Raw genomic sequence first — 25,561 nt, forward strand, 5'->3', positions numbered from 1 at the left:
AAGGCCGGAGGTGGTGCGGGATGTTGACGCGCGTGGAGCTTCTGGTTGTCGCTTTGAATGTGCCTTGTTTTCCCCGCATCTTGGGGTAAACTCGGGGATGCGGTTGACCACGGGCAACCGGTTGTGTTAGTTCGAATTCGGCGGGACGCTCCCGATGAGAAACGTCAAACATGGCCAGAAGAGGCAATGGCACCAATGGCCTTCTGTAAGAGGCGAAAGGAAAGACGGGAGATGTGGAGAATGTCTGTCGTACCATGGCTCGGCAAATGAGGTAAGTTCCGACTGTTGAGGTGGTTGAGTCGTGCAGCTGTGCCACCTCGCGAAGCAAGGCTAAAGAATGGAAGCGGGAGACGAAACCACGAATTTAGTAGAGGACATATGTAAAAAGCTGAAAAAGACAGGAAATGGTGACCCGGTATTGCTGAACATTGGATAAAGTGATGGGTGCAGAGAACACAGAAATATCAACAAATTCAACACAGCAATATCGCATAACATAACTGCGACGAGGTTGCAATTTTGGGATACAAGTTGCTCAACGGAAGCTTGGCAGAAAAGCACCGCATCAAGCTCACAACGCAACGCTCGGTACTTACCATGTCCTCGGATAAAATGAAAGGTATCGCTTGTCACCTCTCCCTCTTTCTCTTCTCTGCTGACAGCCCCGTCTTGAAAAGTCATTGTTGTCGGCGCCGGCCTGGGTGGCTGTGCGGCCGCCCTCGCGATGCGCTACCATGGCCACGACGTTGTCGTCTACGAAAAGATTCGCGCGTTCCGGCGGCTGGGCGATTCGCTGGGCCTGGGCGAGAACGCACTCAAGCTCTTGAAGCGGTGGCAGGCGACGGACGAGCTCCACGGCACGTTGACGTCGATCGGCAACAGCTCGGAGACGATGCAGATCCGGCGGTGGCAGGACGGACAGGTGCTGGCGACGCAGCCGCTGATGGACATGGCCGGGCGCATTGGGCACCGGGGCGACTACCACGAGGCGTTTCTGGCGGGCGTGCGGGCGGCGGGCATCCCGTTGACGATGGGGAGGGAAGTGGTGGCCTACGAGGAACCGGAGCCAGCCCCGAGACCCGGCGCGACCAATGCGACTGATGCGACTGACGCGACCGACGGAAGGACCAGAAAACGAGTGGTTGTCCATTTCGCCGACGGCACAACGGACGACGCCGATCTCGTGGTGGGCGCCGACGGCATCAAGTCGCGGGCGCGGGAGCTGGTGCTGGGGTTTGTGGACGCGCCTCGCAGCAGCGGGTACGCATGCTTCCGGGCCTACGTTCCAGGCGACCTCTTGGCATCCATCGACGACAAAGGGTGCCGCCAGTTTGTGGACCACGACTGCGTCAACATTTGGATCGGGCCGGACACGCATCTGGTGCAGAACACGCTGCGGGACGGCGCCGAGTTCAACTGGATCGTGACGCGGAAGATCCCGACGAAGCAGAGAGAGGCAGAGATGCTGGCGGGCGAGTCGTGGTTCCAGCCGGGCAATATGGATGAGGTGCGGCGGTGCGTGGCGGACCTGGACCCCCGAATCCGGGCGGCCGTCGAGGCCACAGACGCGTGTCTGGATTGGATCATCTGCTACCGCGACCCGCTGCCGACGTGGGTGTCTGCGCAGTCGCACCAGATCGCGTTGCTGGGCGACAGCTGCCACGCGCATCTTCCGACGAGTGCCCAAGGCGCCAGCCAGGCCACGGAGAGCGCGGGCGTGCTGGCGGTGTGCCTGTCGCTGGCCCATGGCGACGTCGCGCTGGCCACGCGAACATACGAGAAGCTGCGGTTCGACCGCGTGCGCCAGAGCCAGACCAATGGCGAGGACCTTCGTGACCGATGGCACAATGCGCTCAAGAACATCGACGAAGGTGTGGAAATCGACCCGGAGTCCATCAAGATCCGCAACCGGTGGCTGTATGCCTTTGACGCCGAGGCCGATACTCGGGAAAGATGGGCAGAGGTCTCGGCACAAGCGGCCGAGGAGCTGCGCAGAGGCAAGATCACGCCGCTGTGTGATACCGAGCCAGAGAGAGTAACAAATGGACCCAATGTGGGACAAACGAACTGAAAAGTTGGTGATTGTATAATCCAAAAGAAGCCCAAAAACTATGTACAGAATGAACGCTTATTTTATCCATGACGAGCCGTCCAAGTGGCGCCAAAATATATGTGCAAGAAGAGGCGAAGAAATGGAAATAATAAGACACGACAGGCGAAAAGAAACATGAAAAAAAACGAAGTAAATGCTCATGTAAAAGCAAGTGGTCGGCCTCTTTGTCCCTTACTGGCTGCCACGCTTGCCGTTGCTCTTGTAAAACTCGTCGACCCAGCCCTTGATCGTGGCAATCTCGTCCTTCACAACGGCCATGACGCCCTCGTTGACCAACGCATTGGCGTAGATCAGATCGCTGCAGTGGATACCACCGGGGATGACGTTCACAGGCGCTTCGGGTGTCGACACCAGAGGTCCACCAGGGCGGAAGTCCGACGACACTGTGGCGTCCCGCCAAGGGTCGAACTCGCCGTTGGCCCAGATGAGGCGGGTTGTGTTGGTGACCGACCAGCCCCCATCGTACTCGTTGACATCGTCGGGGGTTTTGCCAATGCGCGAGCTGGAGCCAAAGGTGTAGCCATCGTCCTCGGGGAAGTAGAGAGCACACTGGGCCTGCATGTAATCAAAGTCAACAAGGCGAGAGACCAGCGTCGGCGTGCCCTTGGGGGCGCCGGTCTGCCAGTACATAAACGGCTCGTTGCAAAGCAGCCACGTCCACTGGCGGTCAATCGCATTGTCGACGCTCGTGTCCAGGTAGATTGGGTTCGAGGCGTTGTGGCTGTCCATGCAGTCCAAGTTCAGCTTGCCCTGGAATGCAGGACCAAAGCTCTCGCAGTAGCCGGGAAGCAGCTGGTCTTTGACGAACTTGGCATAGCCATTGAGCGCCTTCTTCAGACCCACGCCAGATGCGCCGGGAACGGCGTCGGGCTTGCGTGACGAGTTGAACACGCCAGGAACCGCATTCTGAGACACTGTTAGTGGTACGTGTGTGGGGAGATGGCAGATTGCCAAGAAAGGCGAGACGTACCTCAACGTAGTCGCAGAACTGGTAAACAGTCGAGTAGCCCGAGTCAAAGTCATGGTTTTGCCACGCGCCTGGGCCGCCAGTAAGGACACTGCGTATGTTAGTTACGTGGTGGTAGTGGATTGTGAGCTGTAGATTGTGAGTTGCGATTTCTGAATGCTACCCACCTGGCAAAGTCATCATTGTGCGAAACGCCGCCCAGGCCGAATTTGTCCTTGAGCGCCTTCACGTCGGCGGCTGACCCGCCGGTCAGCACCGAGTCAATGTGGTCAATGACGAGCTCGACATCGGCGCTGCAGTTCTTGGGCAGGCCGTCGCGGACCGGCTCAAAGTACTGCCAGAAGTTGCCGATGGACTCGACAACGGCACTGCTCGCGTGGTAGGCCCAAAAGGTGCCGGGATCGACGTGCTCGACCCAGGCGGTCAGGGCGCCCGAGTAGCTGCCGCCGGACAGGACCCAAGGAGCGTGGAGGGCGTTGCTGCGGGTGGAGTTGTCAAAGGGAAGCTTCACGTTGCGCGCAAAGTTGGTCGCATCGGCAATGCTGTTGGCCAGGGTGAGGTACTGCAGGTTCTTGGTGGTCAGGTTGTCGAACGGCGAGCTCTCGCCCCAATAGCGATGCTCGAACATGACGACAGCGCCGCCAATGGCCTGGGCAAACTGGCCCGTGAGAGTCCGGTTCGTCAGATATCCCGTATAATCCTCGGCAGCCGACTCGCCAGGCGTGAAGAGAACGACGGGGGCGCCGGGGCCGGTCCAGAACTCGGTGCTGTACCAGAAGCGCTGGCCAAAGGTGCCCAGGGTTGGGTCGTTGTGGTCCACCTGCTGTTGGAAGAAGCTCACACCGATGTTGGCGTTGGCGGCAAAGGAGGCCGGGGAATTCTTCAGGGCAGGCGGCGAGGCCGAGGACGAAGACTGCCAGACGTTGTTGGTGCCGCGGATCTTGCGGGCGGGCTGCGCATGGTCGGTGTTGGTGTCTCTGGAAGTGAGGTTGTCGAACGACAGCGGTGGCGGCTTCAAGTGGCCATGGTGACGGATGCCGGCGACGGAAGAGGCGCTGGCGAGCACGAGGGCTGCCGCGGAGGAGGAAAACTTCATCGTGACAAGGGGTGGTACAGAGAGTGGGAGTGTACTATGTACGTGCGCGTGTTGATGGGATCCGTATTCCAAGTTCCAAAATGTGTGAACACACAAGCAGTGTGTCGGTGGTCGATGCGTTTGGGTAGAAAATGAGAAGTAAAAGGGGAAAGACGACGAACAAAAGCCCCTGAGAAATATATGAAAGCAGAGGGTAAACACAGGCTTGAATCGAACAATCGCAAAACTAGGAAGGTACGATCGCAACAAATGTTTGTGCCCGGACAACTTTGCGGGACGGAAGGAGCAACGGACCAACGACGGAAAGAGCGACTCGAATCAACAGAATGGGAAAGAACGAGGTCGAGCAACCGGAAAGAAGAGTCGCATCTTGTATTATAAGAAACAGACCGCGCAAGCCAAGAAGAAACTGAACGAGTGGTCCGTACAAATGAAGTCGATGGACGAGACCGGCACGATGGCCAGTACGGTTGGTGTTGGTTGTGACCGGCGTCGCAGATGGGACGTTGTGCCAACGACCGCCGCACAGGGACAAAAAAGGGCAGGTGGCCGAGGATCGTCGCTTCCCCAGGGTCCATCCATGTCCTCCCGTTCCTCTTTCCTCTTGTGGCCGTCCTGTTGTTTTACCTCTTGTGTGTCTTGCCTTGCGCGCACCTTCCGTCTACGAGGCGCGTGTCGTCCCGTGGTAGCGCATCCAAAGATAACACGCAATTGGCCAGCTGTGGGCGGACTAGCACGAAATGGCAGGGCTGTGCGAGATTTGCCGTCACCGTCAAACACAGGTCTCGCTCCAGCCCACATGCGGTGGACGGCAGACTACGAAGAACATCTGGCCGGCAAGGTCTGTCTGAGCATTCCAGTGTACGATGTGACCGCCGTCATCGCAAAACATGGAAATGGGAGACAGTTGTGTTTAAAAGTATGTCCCGCGTGGTGCAACGGCACAATATTTCGTACTCCTCCTTTCTCTTTCTCTGAAGAGAATGTACTAGCAAGATTTATGGGGCAGAGATCGGCCGTATACTGAGGTGCACTGCAGAACACGCTGGTTTAGTCACCTTCCCCTCCAAGAGCAGATCGCCGGGGCCGAGAAATGAGATACTGTTGGATGTCTGCGAGTAGCTGGACCTTGATAGGGCGGACCGCCCAGTCTGGTTGGCGGTCAACAGGAATCAAGCAAGACAAGGCCGTCAACGACAGAGGTGGACATCACATGTCGGACCAATACTGTTGTTTTGGGAGCTGCGGAGAAAGGCTCCTTTCCCGTCTTTGTTTCACAACTGTCCAAATGTAAAACCGGGAAGGAAACGGCAGGTATGTTGTGCCCTACAGAGTGCGAACGGTCGCTGTTTTAGGCGATGGGAACTGTCTTTCTTCTTTCTTTCCCATACGTAGTTGTGCGTTTGTGCGTCGGGGTCTTGATAAATGCCTCGAGGGAAAACTGCTCGCAGAGGGTGGGAAAGTGAGGGTGTTCGAGTCGAATACGGAATGGCATTTGTACAGCGTACACGAGACACGTTCAGACACGCAGCCACGAGCAGAAACTTTGCACCTCGCTGGTGTCTCTCACCTCGAGTTGCTTTGATTTTGGATTGTCACAACGGTATTCACGCGGCGTACCCTGTAGCACTTGACGCCGCATTGCTGGTTGCAGTCTTGTTTGTCACTTTCCGGTTCAGGCACCTGCTTGATGCGGCAGCTGCTGAATGGACCTGCGTACCATTGTCCGGCAGATTTACATTGCGGTTTAATTAAACCCTGCGCGGTCGCCCTACGCATTTATTAATAGCACCGAGCCGACCAGTAGACGATGCCTCCTCTGCTCATGCTCTCCTCTCTAGCCGAGGTCGTGTGCCTCGTCATAGCCCTTACATCGCACAGGGACTCATGCACAGAGTAATTACATGTACGCCGCAACCATGATTCGCGAGATCTGCCATCGGCATGGAGGATTCCCGATTGCTGGCGTCCAAGCGGCACCTTATTTGGACTTGGCAGAACAAAGAGAGTAAGCCGGCTCGACGGGGATAGCTGTTGTCCGGCTTACGTTAAAACGAATAAGGGCACAATGGGTATCTCGAGCAGAGGACACAATGAGCTGCGAAGACGAATGGGAGACTTTCGTTATGTTTTCTTTCCGGTTCGGAATTGACCAACAGAATAAGACTAGTCCGTCCGGACCTGCTCTGCCCTGATCAAACAGCTCGATAACCACAGCGCATCGGATGGCGGCATTGCAGCTCCAAATTGTGCATCATGCATTTCGTCATCTGCAGAGGGACCGCCTAGCCACTAAGGGATCTGGACAAGACGACGGTCCTCGTCCTCGGAGTCTACGTATGCTGTAACTTCTTTTGGTAGCGCAACGTACCTGTCAAGCACGACGACATGTTTCGCGATGCTAGTTTGGCTGTTGCTGGCAAGGCGAAATGTTCTTCAGCGAGGAGTCTGTCGCGGAGTCGATTGTGGTTTCTAAGCAGGCACAATGGCTGCGCGCTGCGCTGCATTTACGCCTGCTGCATTAATGTCGCTGGCGCGATAGCCTGCCGTCGTCTAATACAGCCAACCACTACGGAGCATTACAGGGCATCGGCTCGGGTTCCATGCACCAAATCATACGCCAGAGCTACGCCTTGCTGCATCGCCGATGGCGGCCGGGGAGTGGAGATACAGTAAAAGTCCGCGGAGGGACGACGGGTGGCCCCCCCTCACCTGCCACCCCCATCCTCCCAGCGTTCAAGCAGCCAACGCTCCGAACGTGCAATCTGCTTAGCTTTTCTACACACGGCTCTGTCGCTTGTCTCCCTTCTCGCCTTGGCTTCCCGCTGCCGATTGCGCCTTTCCGAGAGGATTGTGCATAGTACGAGCCTCCGCGAACGGTGAGAGAGCCGTTCGTCCCAATTACTAAGGCAGCTGTAGCTCGCGTGAAGAAGTACAACATAGAAGAAGGGCAGTTGGTCCCTGTCAATTGTTCTCCCGTCGTTCTGCGCCCCGACATCTCTCCTCCTCCCATCTCTCCTCTTTCTAGTGGTCAGCATCTCACCACTGCAGCGCCAGAGGCACATCACCACGCCGAACGAAGAGGCTCAACTGCCAAACAAAACTAGCATTTAGTGCCGTGGGGAAGGGAAGCCAGGCCCATTGTTTGCCTCTGACAGAGTCTGATTTCGTCAGCCTCATTTGCACTTTCCTGTTTCGTCACGTCTCTCCCCTTAGTCTCCTGATTTTCTGTCGTATTCTGCGGTGCGCAGCATTTGGCCCAACGTCTCGCTTTCCTCGTACAGACCTCACTGTTTCCTGTCTGGCACGGTAGGCCGTCGTGGGAGTTTGACCCCAGGGAAACTCTTTTTCCTGAACGGCAGCACGGGGCCAAGTGACGATTTGTTTTACCGTTGTTTCTACCATTGTTTCTACCTGCTCTTTTTTGTTTCCCTTCGCACCTCCCTCATCTACTTCGTCGTTCGTCTCTGCACCTTCCTCTTTCCTCATTTTTCCACTTGGCCGGCATCCGCTCGCTCCTTCCCGGCTACGCACGTCGTATCCCACCTTCGCTTTTGGGACGTCCCGCACTGGATGGTTCCTTCCTCACAGGTCAAACCAAAAGATAGCATTCATCTATCCGCACTTTCCGCGCCATGGCCGCCAGTGAACGGACACCGCTGCTCTCGACAGCATCGACGACGGCGACCATCACCGCCAACACCTCGGCCGCTGAGACGCCCGTCGACGCCGACGCCACGCTCTCCCGGCCGCTCTCCAAAGATGGTGTCGACCCCGCCGGCACCGCCGCCCCGCCGAAAACGAGCTGGCTGGCGTCGCTCTGGAGCCCGGCCAACCGCGTGCTGCTCGCCGGCTTCATCATCTCGCTGAGCTTCAGCTTCACGCAGGTGACCATCTTCTACGCGTTCCGCCTCATGGAGTGCGACGTGTTCTACAGCAACCACCCGCCATTCACGGGCCCCGGCGACCGCTGCAGCCGCAACGAGATCACCGCGGGCACGGCGCGGCAGGTCAGTCTGCTGGGCATCAGCACCACCTTTTTCGGCACCTGGAACCTCTTCATCTCGGGCCGGCAGGTCAAGCGCCTGGGCCCGCGCGCCGCCCTGATCCTGCAGACGTCGATCCCGGCCCTGCGCGTGGCGACGCAGATCGTCGGCGTCTACGCGGGCGGGCAGGCCGGCATCTGGATCTTCCAGGTGACGCAGATCATCACGGTGCTGGGCGGGCCCGCGGGCTACATTCTGGTGGTCAACACCATTGCCGGCGAGGTCGTCGCGCCCATTGAGCGGACGGCACTCTTTGGCAAGCTGCAGGGCGTCATCATGCTGGGCATGGCCATTGGGCTGCTGCTGGGCGGCGTGGTGGGCGATACGTTTGGCATCGTGCGGCCCTTCCAGGTGGCCTTTTTCCTGTTTCTGTTTGCGAGCGCCTTTGCGCACTACGCCATGCCGTACATCTCGCCCGAGTCGCTGAGCGGGCCCGGCGCCAAGACGAACCGGCCCGGCGGCCTGGCCGGGTTCCTGGAGCCGCTCAAGGTCATGCTGCCGCAAAAGATCCGTCTCCACGCGGGCCGCGTGGCCAACCACTACGGCATCTTCTTTCTCTGCTTCGGTGAATTTCTGGGTGTCGTACGTCCTGCTCTCCTCTTCTCGTCTTGCCTCGTCCCTTGCCCCGTCCGACGAACCACTGTTACTAACGTGCCCAGCTCGCCACCGGATACGCGCCGATGCTCCTGCAAATGTACGCGACGGCCACGTTCGACTTTGACCAGACCAACAACGGCTGGCTCATGTCGGGCAACGCCTTTATGCGTGCCTTTTTCCTCGTCTTGATCTTCCCGCGCATCATCGATGCCGGCCGCGCCTGGTTTGCACGCCGGGCCCGTGAGGAGCGCAGGGCCAAGCGGACGAACCGCGGGCTGTCGTCTTCGTCGTCGTCGTCTGCGACCGTGTCCACGACCGCCAAGACGCCCAAAGCAGCCGTCAAATCCTATGGCGCGACGGCCACGTCCCCGTCCAGCAGCAGCAGCACCAGCAGCAGCAATAGCGCGGCCGCCACAGCCGTCGCCACCCCCGTCATTCCTGACATCCCCACGCAACCCGAGCAGTTTGACGCCCCCAACGCCACGCTCGTCGAGGAAGAGCCGATCTTGGTGACGGTGCCCACGGGCGAGTCCCGTCCGCTGGCCGACGGCGATGACGGCGACGACGCCGAGGACGCCGCGGCGGCGGCGGCCGACGACGAAAAGGCCGCCTACGCGTTTGACCTCTTCTTTCTGCGGTGGAGCCTGCTGGTGGACGGCATCATCACGGCGGGCGCCGCGCTGGGCTCGCAGCCGTGGCACATGTACCTGATCACGGTGCTGCTGCCGTTCGCATCCGGCTCGGCACCGGCGGCCAAGGGCGTGATCACGACCATGTGCCCGTCGTCGCAGCGGGCGGATGCGCTCAACGCCATTACGCTCGTGGAAAACATGGCGCGGCTGGCGACGCTGGGCCTGTTTGGCTACGTCTTTGCGGCGCTGGCCGACGTGGGGCAGGCGCAGCTGACGTTTTACTGCAACGGCGCGCTGGCCGTGCTGGCCATGGCGGTGCTCATGTTCTCGCACTTTCCGCCGCGGGACAGCGTGCTGGTGGAGGCGGGCGAAGCAGAGGCAGAGGCGGAGGCGGAGGCGGACACTGTGGCGGCAGCCGAGACCGAGGCGGACTCTGCAGAGGCGTAAGACGCTGGGCGATTGGATGTCGTCACGACATAAAGACGAGACAAAGATGGACCACGTGTTACAAATTTTGCGAGACGTTCAAAAGCCAGGTGCGCGTTGGCCTTGTCTTCCTTTCCTGCTTACATGTATTGTGCAATGTTTTTGATCTAGATTGGCCTGCATACATTGGAGCCGTTGTAGTATTTATATTGGATGTCTTACTCTCACGCCGACAACACGTCCACATCGATATGCTGTGTCTTTGTTTCGTCATGTTCGTCGTTCCTTTTGATTCCGACTTACATTACAGTGTTCCCCCTTTCCTTTGTCCCCTCTCTACGCCCTATACACCTGTTCACTGTTGTTGGTGGCCGTGCCGCCCAGCGTACCCGGCGTGTCGGCAAACGTGGTGGCGTTGTAGGTGCCGGTGTGGTCGCGGCCGACGAAGAAACTCTCAGGCGGGCCCAGGTAGGACGGCCGGACGCCGCCGGTGTCGACGACAATCTTCTGGACGACGACGCTGGGCAGCAGGGCCTGGATGCGGAGCGTGTACGCCTGGGGCGTGGACGCGAGGGCAAACGAGGTGGTGGTGTGGTTGCCGGTCAGGCCCCAGATGCTGTCGCCGGCGGCGGCGCCCCAGCCGGCGGGCATGTCGGCCCCGATGGAGGGGCCGACGGGCTGGACATGGACGGGCGCTGGGGGTGGCGACGACGACGATGATGATGACGACGACGACGGGTACAGGGCGATGGTGTACTCGAGGGGGGTGTCGTCGCCGAGGTAGTTTTGCGACGGCGAGAGGTAGACGGTGACGTTGGCGGTGGTGTTGGCAAAGAGGTACAGGGCGTACTCGAGGGCGGGGGCGGTGGCGGCGGTCAGCTTCTCGGTGGTCAGGGGCCAGAGGCCGACGCCGCTACTGGTGCGGCCGTAGTCGCGGAAGGTGTGGTAGGTGACGTTGGGCGAGCCGGGCGCGGGCACAATGCGCTGGTAATGCGCGCCGTCGATGGCCACGGTGCCGTCGGACTCGACAAAGCCGCGCGCAAAGGAGGCGGGCACGCGGCGGACGACGACGGGCACGAGGACGGCGGCCGGCTTAAAGCCGTAGCGGTCGAGGCCGCGGCAGGCGCTGGTGATGTTGATGCGGACGGTGGTGGAGGCGGCGACCTGCGACCAGTCGTGGACCGAGACGTGGACGCGCGTGTCGCTGCCGTTCGCCCCGACGGTGCCGGCGGCCAGCGACAGCGAGACCCACGGCACGCTGGCGGCGGCGGTCCACGCACAGGCCTCGACGCCGCGCGAAAAGACGTCAAAGTAGCGGCGGGGCGGGCCAAAGGGGTCGAGCGGCGGCGTGGTGAGGGTGTTGCCCGAGTTGGCGTGGAACTTGTCGTCGCCGGGGACGGTGGCGTTGGCGCCCTCGACGCCGACGCCGAGGGTGCCGGCGAGGGAGGCAAAGGCGGTCTGCACATAGGTGACGGCGGGCAGGGTGTTGCGCATGGGCTGCTGCCAGTAGCCGTCGTAGCCGAGGTGCGTCTGGTCCATCATGTGGGCCCACTTGCCGCCCAGCAGCGCGTTCCAGCGGCGCGTCAGGTTGGCGTCGGCGGCGGAGGCGTCGAGCAGCGTCTGGATGGCGGCGTTGGCGGCGTTGCGCTTCTGGCCGGCGTACAGGGCGTTGGTGGCGGCGGCCGTGTGGATGCGGTGCACGAGGGCGCCGGCGAGCACGGGGTGCAGCACCATCTCGAAAAAGGCCGCCTGGTCCGCGGCCGCGAGGCCGTCGTGCACCTTCTGGGCGTCGTCCACGAGGGCGGCCCACTGCGCGAGCACGGCGTCGGCCTCGCCGTAGTGGAGCACCGAGTACGTCTGCGGCTCGACGAGCTCAAACTTGCGACGGCTGGCGTACATGCTGTAGCGAGCGACGATGCTGGCGACGGCTGCGGGGTCGGCCGACGCAAACTCGCGCCGCGCCCACGCCGTGGTCCATTCGCCGACGGTTCTATTTCCAGCAACGCCCCCGCGGCCCCCATAGCCCCAGCGCGGCTGGTCGTACGCGAGGTCGAAAAAGTGGCTGACGGGCAGCTCGAGGCCCTTGAGGTCGCCGACGTTGGCGACCCAGATGCGGTCGGCGCCGCGCGCAAAGGCCAGCCCGAGCTGCTCGGCCGTCTTGGCCAGCTGCACGGTGTTGATCCACTTGTAGTCGCGCGGGTCGCCGACGTAGTCGAAATGGTAGTAGACGCCGGCGCCGCCCGCGCGGTGCTGCTCGGACGCGCGCGGCAGCCGGCGCACGTTGCCCCAGTTGTCGTCGGCCCACAGCAGCGTGACGTCGTCGGGCACGGCGAGGCCCGCAAAGACGTACGACTGCACCTCCTTGTAGAGGCACCACATCTGCGGCATGTCGCGGACGTCGGCGGCAAGGCCGTCGGTGGCGAGGCCGTCGGCGAGAATCTGCCGTTGGTGGGCGACCAGCGTCTCGAGCATGGCCACGATGCTGGCGGTGCCCAGGCCCTCGATGGCCGTGTCGCCCGTGCCGCGCATGCCCAGGGTCCACAGCGCGTTGCGGGCGTACGGCGCGGCCCGCTGCACGCCGTAGCGGAAGTAGGCGTCGATGGTCTGGTTGTTGAGGTTGTACGCCCAGGGCCCCGCGCCGGCCGCCGTGTAGAAGGCGCCAAACTCGTTCTGCGCGCGCATCATCGGCTCCGTGTGCGAGCTGCCCAGCACAATCTCAAAGGCGTCGGCCAGCGGCTGGTTCGCCGGGTCGTCGACCTCGAACATGGTCGCCCAGACGGCTGGCCACAGGTAGTTGGCGCGCAGGCGCAGCAGCAGCTCAAAGACGAGCGCGTAGAACGCGGCGCCGAAGCCTGCCGTGCCCGCAGCGACGCCCGTGTCGGCCCAGCGCGTGGCCACCCAGTCCGTGAGCGCCGGCTGCTCGTCGTTGAGAAACAGGCCGCGGTAGCGCACAGACGGCGACGCCTGGACCTTGCGCGTGGGCAGCGCAAAGATGCCGCTGGCCGTGCCGTTCCTGGTGCCGTTGGCTGCCGGCGCCTGCGCCACGGCCACGTCCGCCCAAAAGTACCACGGCGACACGCCCATCTGCTCGCTGACGTCGTACAGCCCGTAGATGGTGCCGCGCGGGTCGCTGCCGGCAATCACGAGCGCGCGGCCCGCCCCCGGCACCACCGACGACACGTTGGCCACGACGCTAACAAACGCCTCCCACTGACCGGCGACCGGCGCCAGGTCCCCCAGCAGGCCGGCCGCCGCCAGCGCGTCCACCACGGCCGAGTGGCCCAGCGTGCCGGCCACAATCACGGTGCTGGCATTGGCCGGCGCGGCGTACGCGGGGCCCGCGAAGCTGGCCGTCCCCGTCGTGCTGTACACCGTGTTGTTCTTGTTGTTGACGGGGTGGTAGGTGTAGGACGCCGGCGCCGCGCCCGCCGCGCCGTTGGACAGCGTCAGGTTGGTGCCGGTGACGCGGCCAAAGTCGACCGCCAGGTCGCCGGCCGCGCGGATGACGCCCCAGTAGTCGTTGGACGAGACCAGGATCTGGCCGGGCGACGATGCCGCGGCGGCGCCACCGGCCAGCTGCAGACTGCCGGCGACGGAGTTGTTGAAGGCGATGATGCGCTGCTGGCCGAGTGCGGCGACGTGGGCGGCCGTGGTGGCCAGCACGGCCAGAGCCGTGCAGATACGTCGACGAAGCATGGTCGGGGTAGGTGCTGTCGATCCGAGCAGGTGGCGGCGTGATGATCAGGAGAGCGTCGAGGTGCGTGGCGAGACGCAGGTAGAAGATGCTCAGCCTTGAGTGCTCGAGTGGAGGCAGAACGGAAACAAATAGGGCAAGAAAACGAAAACCAGGAGAGCTCGACCCGTTGTATTAATTAATACTCGCACCTCGCTTCTCCCCCTTCATCTGTACTCCGTACCTCAATATCCATCCCGGCCAGCCCGTCCCGGGAGAGGGGACGCTCGGTTCACCTCTGCATCGCATGCCCATTATGAATGCCACGAATTCCACAAATGCCACGGTCAACGGCACGTCGGCGCGCACTCAGGAGGCCAAAAGGCCAAAAGGCCAAGACGGCCACTGCGACAGTCTCATCGTGGGAGGGGTCGAGGGAAAAGGAGGGGGAGGTACACGAGGAAACGATCGTCGCGGATGGCGGTCGTAGTTTTGTTGATTATCGTCACCGAATGTGCCTTTCTTGTGCTATGTTCGCGTGAATCGAGTAGTGCCAATGATGTCAATGCCGGACCACGACTGCTTGGCAGCGGAGGAACATGGCCGTCGTCTGCAGTTGTCTGTGTCTTGTTGTCACTGTGTCAATGCTGCCCATTTTCTCACTATTGGCAAGGACTGCTTGTATGTTGTTAACTTGCATTTAGCCAAAAGGCAGTCTCGGCGCAAACGTGGTGGTTTGCGCCCAAAACGTCGATGATCCCTGATATTACCTCCATTCTGGCGTCTAGTGGAACTGTTATTTATCCATCAATCGGAGGAGAGAATGGCATAAAGGAAGTACGTGCAGTAATAGGAAAACTTATTAATGAATACAGGACGACATAAAACTGAAGCGGGCACGGCCCCAAGTATGCTATCTGAGTCAAGTCGATTTACATGAGAACCGACATCGACAATGTGACGCCATGCTTTCCAGTTGGGCCGCTGTGGCGGTCAGGAGTCTTGAGGTGGTTCAACGAGGACGAATCTATACTGAGTTGGATGTGATATTCATTTTCATGTTTACATGTCACTTTTTAACTTCAACATATTATGAAATAAATTGATTATGAATTCAAACTCACTTTTGTTATGAAAACGAGCATGATCGAGAACTGTGAAATAAAAAAAAAACACATAAAAAAACATTAACATAAAAATAGAAAAGACGTAAAACAATACATATAAAAAAATAATAATAGATAAACCCAGCGAAATTGTTCTTTTAAACACTGCAATAAATCACACCTATGCTCCAATCAGTCTGACATACATCGGACTTGGCGTCACCTCCCTCCACGTGCTCACGCGCCCTCTTCGTGAAGCCCTCGGTCCACATCGCCACCTCGCTACATCGTCCACGTTCCGTCACCGCTTTCCATTCTTCCCTGACTCATTTCCATTCACTTTGCCTTGTTGGGATTTCGTTCGGCTCTTTTCGGCTCGTCTTGCCTTCTTTGGGTTTACCTCCACGGCGTTCCATGGAGGTCCTTTTTCGGCGGGCAGGATTCCTCCGCTTTCCGACGCAAAACGTAAGCATACGCAATACCACTTTATTGTCCAGTTTGTCTGCTTTTATGACAACAAACATGTCGTGCAAAGGTCTCTTTCCCTCGGTTTCCGAACAAGGGCCGCCAAAAGGGCTGCCAAAGGGCTGCCAATGCATCGGCAACTGCTGAGTGACCTGCGCCTTTGTAGATGCCATCCGACAGAAGCCGCTACACACCACTACAGCGACAGGAAAGACGCACTTTGTCGGCACAAAAATAAGCAAAAGCGGTAAACAGCACCGAAGGGGGTCCGCCATCGGCGTCGGTCGACCAGATGTGCGACACCAATAACAGCGCGCGATAGCGTACAGTGATGGAGACCATCCGCTATCAGATCATCAGATAAGCGCTGTAATAAACTCCGATGCGGGCTGGTTGTCTTCGGTTGGGGCAGAAAAGGCCTGAAATTGTTTGTTTAGCGGGCATTGGCCCTGTAAGGCGCTGCGGCTGGTGCCTGGAGTCTACTCGTCACCGTTTTCAGGGCCCTTCTTTCCTCCGACGGAGACGGGGATTACGGTTTCGCGACAAGAAAAGGAAGGAGTGAAGAAGAAGGAAAGCAAAAGGAAGGAATCGAAACGGCAAGAGAGAAAGAGGCGCAATAGAGAGAAAGGAAACTGCTGAAAAGGAAAACAAAGAAACTACGAAACAAGAGAAAGGCAACCAACAACTCGGAACTGCAGCGCGCCCTTCTTCTGACATTCTTGCGTGTCGGCCGAACATGTCCGCGCTGACTTTTTTTTCTTGTTGTCTGCCAACCCGCCACTGAACGAGACACAGATCCAACTGGAACGTTTGCCTTTGACCAACGACAACAGCACAAGATACAAGATACACCCTCACACCCTCACCACTTGCACCTAGAGCGCGCGTCCCCTCTCACACACGTATGTCCGACATCACGAGCACGCCGCCGCGGCCTGCGCGCAAACGCCGCCGCCCGGCCGTCGTCTGTGCCGAGTGCCGGCGCCGCAAGATTGCCTGCGACCGCAAGACGCCCTGCGGTCAGTGCGCGCTGCACCGTGTCGAGTGCGTCTACGTCACGGGGTCGGTGCCGCCGCCGTACGGCCGGCCACTGCGCACGCTGCGCACGCCCGTCAGCCCTGGCGCGGGCGGTGCGGGGGGTGGAGGAGCAGGGGACGGGGTAGGGACTGGTACAGGGACTGGTACAAGGGCTGGCCGAGCAGAGTCCGCCTCCGGGGACACCCCTCCAAAAACGACCTCGCCGCTCGACGACGACGACGACGAGGTGGCCCCCGGCGCCGAGCTGACCAACACCATGGTCTCGCTGGGCGAGCGGTCGTCTCGGTTCGGCGGCCGCCTGGCCAAGACGCGCCTGTTTGGCCGCTCGCACTGGATGAACAACATGGACGAGTTCAAGGACATGCACAGCCTGACGCACCTCGTGCACTTTGTCCCGGGCTCCGTCATCTACCAGTCGTTGCGCATGTGCAAGCGCATCGCGCGCGTCATCAAGGCGGACGAGCGCGCGCAGATTGCCGCCGCGTCCGAGCGGGGGGACGCCCTGTGGCTGGCGGTGCCGCCGCGCGCGGTGGCCGACCGGCTGGTGGCGCTGTACTTTGACGTGTTTGAGCCGCAGTTCCGCATCCTGCACATGCCCACGTTCCGGCGGGAGTACGAGGCGTTTCTGGCGGCGCGCGACCGGGACGACGGAGACGACGGACGACACCAACGACCGCAAAAAGAGCCGTCGGCACACACCATCCCCAGGGATGGCCCGGGCCGCGCGTCGGCCGACTTTATGGTTAAGCTGCTGCTCGTGCTGGCCCTGGGCAGCTGCTTCTATGACGGCGACACGGACGACCGGGTGGGCGCGGAGGGCAGCCCCGACAGCGGCAGCACCCGGCCTGCGGGCACGACAGCCGCGGGCACGACAGCCGCGGCCGCGGCGGCCATCCACGGCCGCCTGCGCATGGCCGCCACGCGCGCCGTGCAGCGCATGGAGGCGACGCACTGCTCGCCCCTCGACAAGCACCGCCTCAACATGGACACGCTGCAGATCTACTGCCTCGTCACGCTGGCGCGCCAGACCACCGCACTCGACCTCGGCGACGACCTCACCTGGTTCACGACGGGCGGCCTGCTGCACGCCGCCTTTGGCATGGGCCTCAACCGCGACCCGTCGCACTTCCGCTCGCTGTCGTTTGCGCAGGCCGAGATGCGCCGCCGGCTCTGGGCCACCATCTTGGAGCTCGTCGTCCACGCCAGCCTCGACCAGGGCATGCCGCCCCTCGTCGGCGCCGACGACTACGACTGCGCGCCGCCCTCGAACCTCGACGACGACGCGTTTGGCGCGGATGCGGAGGGGGAAGGGGGGGCGGTTGCGTACGACCACCTCACGGTGGACCTGCCGATCCACGGCGTGGCCATGCCGGGGTACCGGGCGAGCAAGAAGCGCAAGGGCGGACCGGGTGCCGGCACAAATGATGGACAGGAGAGTGCACACCCCGACCGCGACCGCGACGGTCTGCTGCACCGTGGCGAGCCATGCGTCCCGAAGCCCGCGGCACCGCGCCAGGGCCAGGGCCAGGGCCACCCCGACACGGTCTTCACGCAGACGAGCATGCAGCGCCTGCTGTACCGCTCGCTGCCCGTCCGTCTGCGCATCGCCAAGGCCCTCAACGGCCTGGGCGCGGGGCTGACGTACGAGCGCGCGCTGCAGCTGAGTGCCGATCTGCTAGAGTCGTGTCGCTACGCCGCAACGGCCTTGCGCGCCGCCCCCTTGATGTGGCGACGACCAGCCGGCGACGGTCCTCGGGACGAGGCCGAGCGCGCCGCGTTCGCCCAGCTGCGCATCGCCTTTTACGAGATTCTCACGCGGCGCTTCCACCACGCGCTGCACTCGCCGTTTGCGCGCAAGGCCGGCAACAACGTGCAGTTCTTTTACTCGCGGCGCGCCCGCATCGAGACGGTGCTGCGGCTGCTGTCCTTTTTCCGGCGGGGGCCCTCGCCGACGTCGACGACAACGACAACGACAACGACGACGCCGCCCCTGGCCAGCGACGGGCCCAGCGCCACCGAGCCGGCCAGCGGCATCCCCCTGGCGCTGCTGCAGCCCGCCGCCGCCGCCGACCCCTGCCGCCGGCTCTGGCTCGTCGGCCGCGGCATGCTCAAGTGCACGCAGGTCGACATCACGGCCACGGCCGTCATCGAGCTGATCCACCAGCTGCAGGAGGACGACGTGCCCGGCGCCGCCGCCGACCTGACGCTGTCGCAGCGCGAGCTCTACGACACCGTGCGCACCCTCATCGACCTCGCACACGCGCGCCTCGAGGCCGGCGAGACCAATGTCAAGGGCTACCTCTTCTTCCGCGGCGCCCTGGCCCAGGCCGACGCGCTCATGCAGGGCCGGCCCGTGCGCCAGGTCATTGTCGCCGCGGCGCAGACGGCGTCCACGCGCACCATCAACACGCTCAAGGCCCTGGCCGTGCGGCGCGGTGTGGCCCTGCCGGACGACGCCGTCCTCGGCGGCACCCACACGGGCGACGAGCTGGGCGAGGTGGACGAGCTGGGCGAGGTGGACGCGGTGGACGCGGTGGAGGCGGTGGATGCGGTGGATGCGGTGGATGCGGTGGCGACGGCGGTCACACCAGCCCTCGCAGCCAACACAAGGAATACCAGCTACCACAACAGCAACAGCAACAGCAACACCGTCCACCCCTACAAACTCAACGTGTCCAGCGGCATGAGCAGCCTGTCCAACACGGCCTTTGCCGGCTTGACCAGCACCGACGCCGGCACCGCCGTCACGGGCCCGTCGCAGTTCGTGGGCATGGCCGAGCTGGGCACCGCCACGTTCGGCGATCTGGCACACGCCACATCGGGCGCGTCAGGACTGGGACGCAACGCGCCCATGGTGGACGGCAGCGGAGGTGGTGACGTCGACTCGGGCATCCACCTGCCGTCAGCGGCCATGAGCAGCAACGGCGAGGGTCAAACCCCCAACAACGCCAACACCAACGCGGGGCAGGTCGACCAGTGGCTGATGATAGATCCGCCGGAGGACTTTGGCCTGGGCAACTGGTTCTTTCCGTACAACGACCGGATCAACAACAGTTATGGGGGTGTGGACTGGTAGACTCGAACACGGCATAGACGGCTCTTTGCTGGCGTTTGCTTTGGCGGCGGATTCAAGTCGCTGACGACTTTTGTATGTTACATGGCGGATCTTCTCACTCTCTGTATTTGCACTTGATACTCGCCCTCTATTTCTTCTCCACCATTCAGATACCTCTCTCATTCTCTGCAGCCATGACGATGAATCAATTCGTACCAAAATAAACAGATCATAAATAAAATGCATGACAAAACACGAAAAACATTATTTGGTAATAGCCTGGTATAATGGCCTCTTGGTACTTCCATACCCTCCCACCTACTCATCCTCATACTTGACGCCCATCAGACCCCATTGCCGTTCCCCGTGCATGCCCTCCCGGTCGCCGCGCGTCGACAGCAGGACCGATGCGTTGGCCGCCTTGTCCGCCTTGTCCGCCTTGTCCGCCTTGTCCGCCTTGTCCCAGTCCATGTACAGCACCGTCGCGTCCTTGCCCAGCGTCAGCTTGAGGGCCGCCTCCAGCACGCTCGGCCTGTAGCGGTGGCGCGCCGCCCGGCCGCGGATCGTCGCCAGGATGTTGTCGGCGACGACGTCGGCCTGGGCAAAGGCCGCGCGCGCCATCTTGGGCCCGCCGGTCGCGGCCACGTCGCCGAGGGCAAACATGTCGGGCACAACCGTCTCGTGGGTCGTCTCGTGGGTCGTGTCTGCCGTGCCGTCGGCCGTCATCGTCGTCGTCGTCGTCGACGTCGACGTCGTCACCACCTGCAGGCCGGCGTTGACGCGCACTTCGCCCGACGGGGCCAGGGCGCCGGCATAGACGTCCTGCAGCAGCGCCGAGTTGGGCGTCTGGCCGGTGCACTGCAGAATGCAGTCGTATTCACGGGAGCGGCCATCGGCGAACGTCAGCGTCCCGGGCGCGCCCGCCACGTCTGCGGCGTCGTCTGGGCCACCACCGCCACGCCGGTACGCAATGACCGCTCGCTGGCCTAGCTCGACATGGATGCCCTGCGTCTCCAGCACGCCCAGCACGTGCTCGTGCAGCCGCCGGCCGAACCGGTTGAGCAGCTGCGGCCGCGCGTGCACCAGCGTGACGTGCTTGTCGGCCACGGTGTCGTCGTCGTCTTTGTCGTCGTCCTTGTCGTCCTGGTCCTTTGCGACGCGTGCGGCGTGGCGCGCCGCCACCACGCCCGCAAACGTCTTAATGTCCGTCGCCAGCTCCAGGCCCACCGCACCGCCGCCCACGACGGCCACCGTGCGCGCCCGCCGGATGCGCGCCTGCAGCCCCTGCAGCTCGCGGCACGCCGCCGTCTTGTCGGCCGCGGCCCGCAGCTTGGCCGGCGGCCGCTGGGCCGCACCGGTGGCCACCACCAGGACGTCGTAGGGCACGGCCGCGCCCGACTCCAGCAGCACCGTCTTGGCGCCCGTCACGGCCACCGCCCGGCCCTGCACAAAACGGGCCACCTTCTTACCCGACGCCGACGCCGCGCCCCGGGCCAGCATCGTGGCGTACGCCAGGAACGCCGTGCGCTCGTGGCCCGGCACGACGGCGCACCGCGGCAGCGCAAAGCTCCAGTTGAAGTGACGGTTCTGGTCGACCAGCACCACCTGCCAGCCGGTCGGCAGCGTGTCGCAGAGCCGGGCCACAAGCCGGTAGCCGGCAAAGGAGCCGCCCACGACCAGGACCACCTTGGGCGCGTCGGTCGGGCCCTTGTACGTCCAGCGGTGGAGGAGGGCGCGCAGCTTGCGGACGACGGCCTGGCCCGCCAAGCGAGGGAGGTGGGCGGCGAGCAAGCCGACAAAACGGAGTGTGTTGAACATGGTATGGTGAGTGGATGGGGGGGGAGAAGGAGGGGGGGGGGAGAAGTCGAGAGTGAGAGTGGATGAAGGAGGATGGGTTGAGGAGAATCGTATTCTGAGATGTTTCGGTGTTGGAGAAATATATAGAACAAACAGACGGAAGAGAGACGAGACGAGACGACAACGAACAAGGAAGACTGGCGATGCAAGACGTAATAAATAAGAAAACAAATGAAATAAGAACAAATAAAACAACTGGAAGGTGACATAAACAACGACGCAAACAACACACACAACCAAGACGGCTGTCTAAACGAGACGAGGCATCTTCACCGACATGGTGACGTGGTAGAGGACGTGTCGTCGTATTTGAGTAATACTTTCACAGCAGGATGAAGGATTACCGGCTGCCTGGTGGAAATACATACGACTTACAATGTCATCTGCTTGTAAGTCTCTCGGTCTCGGGGATAAGTTGCGACGAAGTTTGGGGCCTTGTCATTCGAAAAGGGAGGCATGAAAGGGACAAGCATGGCTTCAAATAGCACAAGGTTTCTCATACTGCTGTCATCTATGTCGCAGGAATAAAAAATAGAACGGACAACTACCACAGAACGGCCGGCTTGATGCCCAGTTCTCGCGCATACTCTGCTCTTTCTCGTCGTGTCCTTTGAGAGGCCCCTAATCCCCGAGCTCAGGCCCCAGCTTATCTCCGCCCCGAGTTAGCGTCCATTTGGGAGTGCGTATCAGATCAACATCGACATACAGAGACAGCTACGCGGCCCATTTGGGCTGTGGACGGGGAAACGGAGGGAAAGAAGAGTAAGCTAGGGGTGTACGTTTTGTGAGACAGAGAACTCATCGTGCGAGTTATTTTGATAACGAATGTCAATATTGTCATTACTAGAAGGAGTCTCCGCAGTATTTACGCTGATCACGCTGTATTGCGCTGTATTTAGGCAGTAACTACGCTGTACTTACGCTGATTACGCTGTATTACGTTGATTTCGTCGTACTGATCCACGCTGTATGTTGCTTCAACAGACAGGCACCAGCATAACACTTGCAGGACATGCATAATAAGATATTTATTCAAATGCAGCCCTAGGTATTGCAAAGTACAGACGGGGAAACAGACGGGAAGATGACAGGAAGACTGACAGGAAGACAGACAAAGACGGTAGTCAGCAAATAGAGAGCAACAAGAGTCCATGACCCGTTGCGTAATAATAACGACCCAAGCACCGCAACAATAAAAGAGAAAGACAATCACTAGCACTAAACAGCAAGACATGACCCCTTGCCTAGATAATGCCTGCCCGGGCAGCTTCGCCGGCATTGTCGGCCAGGATCTCGTCGACGGGCCGCTTGCCGCGGCCGATGCTGCCGGCACCAACACCCATACGGCGGGCGACGTAGCGCTGGGCGACGACGCCGACGGCCAGCGTCAGGGTCTCCTCGATCCACTCGGCCACCCACTCGCGCGGGTCGACGGCGCCGCTGTCGATGATTTCGCGGATCTCGTCGGGGACGCCCGCGTCGTAGGCAGAGGCCTTGGCCTGTTTGGCGGAGGCGCCGTCTGCGTCGCGGCTGTCGTCGTCGTCGCTGCTGTCGTCGTCGTCGTCCTCCTCCTCGCCCTCGCCCTCGCCGCCGCTCGTGGCCGGCGTCAGCGCCGAGGCAGACGTCGACGGGCGCGCATCGAGCCAGCGCACCCACTTGGCCGGCAGGGCCTGGCTGACGGTGTGGTAGACAATGTCGTGGACGGGGTCGCGGATGTGCACGGCAAACTGGACGAGCTCGTCGGACTCGTCGGACGCGTCCGTCGCCTCGTCCTCGTCGTCTTCGTCGTCGTCCTCGTCGTCATCGTCGTCCTCGTCCTCGTCCTTGGGCTCGGCGGCCACGGTAAAGGCTTGTACGGCCAAAAAGATGTCCGAGCGGCGCACGGGGTTCTGCTCCGACACAGGCTCGACGGCGCGCTGGCGGGCCACCGCGAGGCCGCGCTTGCTGTCGGCGACGCGGTCGCGGGCGCCGCCCTTGCTCGTGCCCTTGTCCTTGTCATCGCTCCCGTAGTGGGCCGCGTAGTACTCGTTGGCGTACGCCTCGGCGCTCGCGCGGCACAGCTTCGTGCCCTCGCGCAGGCCGGGCACGGCGCCCAGGTCGCGCGGGTAGTGCACGACGCGCCACCACGGCCCGTCGCGCCAGCCCGCACTGTTCCGGCTGTGGCCGCCACTGCCGCCGCTGCCCACCGACGCCGACCCGGCCGCCTGCGACTCCTGCCCGCGCTGGATCACGAGCAGATCGCCGCCCTCGACCTGGGCCATGACGCGCGTAAAGACGCCGTGCACGAGCGGGTCGAGCGCCGGGTAGCCGACCATGTCGTGGGTGATGTGGATGAGCAGGCGCTCGTGGGAGGCAATGGGCGGCGCCAGGGTGTGCAGAATGTTGGTAAAGGTCGGCAGCGCGCGGTGGCGCAGCTCGTCGCCGAAGCCGCGCAGCGACACCACGTTGCCGCGCACCTGGTCGGCCCACTTCTTGGCCTCTTCGTTTTGCTGGATCTCCTTGACGGCCGCCTCGGCCTGCTTCATCGCCGCCGACGCCGTGGACAGAATGCCGCCCCACCAGCCGCCCGACGCGGGGGCCGCCACAGTGGACGTGGCCGTGGCCGTGGCCGTCGTGGCGGCCGGCGGCGCTGCGGCGCCTTCCGCGGAGGCGTCCACGGCCCGCTCGTCGGTGCTCGTCCGCGCCGAGTAGGCCTTGCTGCTCTCGACGGAGCGGCGGGCCGGTGCTGGTGCCGACGCGGACGCGGACGCGGACGCTGGCGAGGCCTTGGCCTCCTTGCTGATGCGGGGCGTGTGCGGGCGCACAATCTCGTCGCCGACCTCGTTCTCCAGCGCGGCCAGCAGATCCTTATCGGCGGCCGATTTCAGCTTGCCGGTCCCCGTGGTCTTGGCTTTGCCCGCCTTCTTGGCGGCCCCGGTGGGTTTCTCGTCCCCGATGCCTTCGAAGAGCGAGTCGAGCTCCTCGTTAGTGGCGCTCTTGGCCCGCTTGGACGCCATGGTGGGAGGGGGATGAAGGAAGCTGGTCGGTGTTTGTGGAAGCAGATGGCAATGTTGGAGGATCGATGCACTGCAGACGTCAGTAAGCATGTGAAGCTGTAGGGAATCGAAGCGGGCGACGCAGCTCGCCAGTCTACATACCCTCGGGTTGTCCTGTGTATCAGAAAAGAGTCGGTCGTCTCTGCGTGGACAACGGTGGTGCCCTATGACGATGCTGGGTGTGTGGTGTTCCAAGCGGAAGCGTCTCTCTGGGGAACGTAAAGTGTCGTCAGAGGCCAAGCTGTCTCCTGCCTGTCCTGCTCCTTCCCTGTCTTGTCGTCACGGGCGATGCTCCACCTGTAATCGACGGGCCCGCTGCCCCACCTGCACCTCCTCTTTCTGTCAATTTGGGTGGTCTTTCAGGTGCCAGTGACTTCAGTTTGCGCTAGTCCCAAAATGGAAAAGGACAAGAGGCCAGTGACGGGCCGGCCAATCACAGACGGGCTCTCTTACAAGACAATGGGCTGTGGCGGCTGTGGCTTGTGCACAGAGTGCTTGCGTGCACAGTTTAGCCTGGCAGTCAAACAATGGACAGGTGTAAAGGTGTGTGTGAGAGCGTGAGAGTGAGAGCTGAGGGATGTTTGAGAGCAGGCTGACAGAGGGGATTGAAAGCGTTGAGAAGATGGAAGTGTCTGCTGGCTGTATTTATCCTGTAGAGACGTTTACAATACGGGACCGACTTTGATGTTTGATGAGTTTGATGAGTTTGATGACTTCGACAATTTGACAATGTCGACGACAGAGAGCAACGCGAGTAAAGCAATCTGAGGTATTCTCAAGGCTGAAGCAGGCCAGAGCAGGGAGTCATGCGACGGTGAGTTTGGAGTGCAGAGAATCACGGTAGGTAAAACAGTAACCAGTAACAGCACACAATAAATAGCAGACAGTAAACCACACAATAGACAGCACACAGTAATAGGGCCATATGCTCGTCGACCTGGCAAAGTGAGTTGTCACCAGCCATCGCGTGACGTCGCTGTCGCTGTTTCTTCATTCTCGAGTTTGCATCACCCAGAAACTCACTACATCGTCTTATCGGCGTCTTTTCATTCTTTCTTCTCCTTTTTTCTCCTTCTTCTTCTCCTTGCTTTTACTGCTTCTCGTCTTCTCCCTCCTCATTGTTGCTCTTCGAGCCTGCTGTACTTGACGCCCCACAATTCTTATTTTTTGGCGCCGTCTATTGGCCCGCCACGCTTTTATTCGTTTTTTCTTCCTCATACCAGCCCACACGCCCCTGCCGTTTTGGGTCCGCCTGGCGCCGCCCCGTTTGCTGGCTCCTTCCTTCCTACTGGCCTCCTGGCTCCTGGCTCTTGGCTCCTGCTTTGCCGGTTTGGCTGTTAGCGTCCCCAGCCCAAGGCGTGTTGCCTTTAAAACTCTCTTACACATAAAAAACAGCCACGACGTTGCAAAAGGTGAAAAGAAGAGGCAGCATCGCGGCGACGACCACCGCTTCCC

General features: G+C 61.3%; 8 protein-coding genes across 8 annotated transcripts; 3 read left to right on the plus strand and 5 right to left on the minus strand.

Annotated features, from left to right (window-relative positions):
• Positions 1–724: 724 nt before the first annotated feature.
• Positions 725–2,071, plus strand: SPSK_07552 (salicylate hydroxylase; the record flags this gene model as incomplete). The annotated part of the gene is made up of 1 exon (XM_016734212.1): positions 725–2,071. The coding sequence occupies one exon, from the start codon at positions 725–727 to the stop codon at positions 2,069–2,071; it is 1,347 nt and encodes a 448-aa protein (XP_016591626.1).
• A 213-nt stretch (positions 2,072–2,284) lies between these two features.
• SPSK_07262 (serine peptidase) lies at positions 2,285–4,176 on the minus strand (the record flags this gene model as incomplete). The annotated part of the gene is made up of 3 exons (XM_016733926.1): positions 2,285–3,019; positions 3,084–3,171; positions 3,248–4,176. The coding sequence occupies 3 exons, from the start codon at positions 4,174–4,176 to the stop codon at positions 2,285–2,287; spliced, it is 1,752 nt and encodes a 583-aa protein (XP_016591627.1).
• Positions 4,177–7,374: 3,198 nt separating this feature from the next.
• SPSK_10817 (uncharacterized protein) lies at positions 7,375–7,665 on the minus strand (the record flags this gene model as incomplete). The annotated part of the gene is made up of 1 exon (XM_016737085.1): positions 7,375–7,665. The coding sequence occupies one exon, from the start codon at positions 7,663–7,665 to the stop codon at positions 7,375–7,377; it is 291 nt and encodes a 96-aa protein (XP_016591628.1).
• Positions 7,666–7,811: 146 nt separating this feature from the next.
• Positions 7,812–9,898, plus strand: SPSK_07182 (uncharacterized protein; the record flags this gene model as incomplete). The annotated part of the gene is made up of 2 exons (XM_016733849.1): positions 7,812–8,804; positions 8,882–9,898. 2 exons carry the CDS (start codon positions 7,812–7,814, stop codon positions 9,896–9,898), a joined length of 2,010 nt encoding a protein of 669 aa, XP_016591629.1.
• Positions 9,899–10,213: 315 nt separating this feature from the next.
• SPSK_06935 (uncharacterized protein) lies at positions 10,214–13,573 on the minus strand (the record flags this gene model as incomplete). The annotated part of the gene is made up of 1 exon (XM_016733605.1): positions 10,214–13,573. One exon carries the CDS (start codon positions 13,571–13,573, stop codon positions 10,214–10,216), a length of 3,360 nt encoding a protein of 1,119 aa, XP_016591630.1.
• Positions 13,574–16,025: 2,452 nt separating this feature from the next.
• On the plus strand, positions 16,026–19,235 carry SPSK_06957 (uncharacterized protein; the record flags this gene model as incomplete). Its single annotated transcript, XM_016733627.1, has 1 exon — positions 16,026–19,235. One exon carries the CDS (start codon positions 16,026–16,028, stop codon positions 19,233–19,235), a length of 3,210 nt encoding a protein of 1,069 aa, XP_016591631.1.
• A 297-nt stretch (positions 19,236–19,532) lies between these two features.
• Positions 19,533–21,032, minus strand: SPSK_07470 (AMID-like mitochondrial oxidoreductase; the record flags this gene model as incomplete). Its single annotated transcript, XM_016734132.1, has 1 exon — positions 19,533–21,032. The coding sequence occupies one exon, from the start codon at positions 21,030–21,032 to the stop codon at positions 19,533–19,535; it is 1,500 nt and encodes a 499-aa protein (XP_016591632.1).
• Positions 21,033–22,315: 1,283 nt separating this feature from the next.
• SPSK_07332 (uncharacterized protein) lies at positions 22,316–24,067 on the minus strand (the record flags this gene model as incomplete). Its single annotated transcript, XM_016733996.1, has 1 exon — positions 22,316–24,067. The coding sequence occupies one exon, from the start codon at positions 24,065–24,067 to the stop codon at positions 22,316–22,318; it is 1,752 nt and encodes a 583-aa protein (XP_016591633.1).
• Positions 24,068–25,561: the final 1,494 nt, after the last annotated feature.

The sequence above is a fragment of the Sporothrix schenckii genome, assembly GCF_000961545.1.
Source record: "Sporothrix schenckii 1099-18 chromosome Unknown Cont41, whole genome shotgun sequence".
Classification (NCBI taxonomy): Eukaryota; Fungi; Ascomycota; class Sordariomycetes; order Ophiostomatales; family Ophiostomataceae; genus Sporothrix; species Sporothrix schenckii.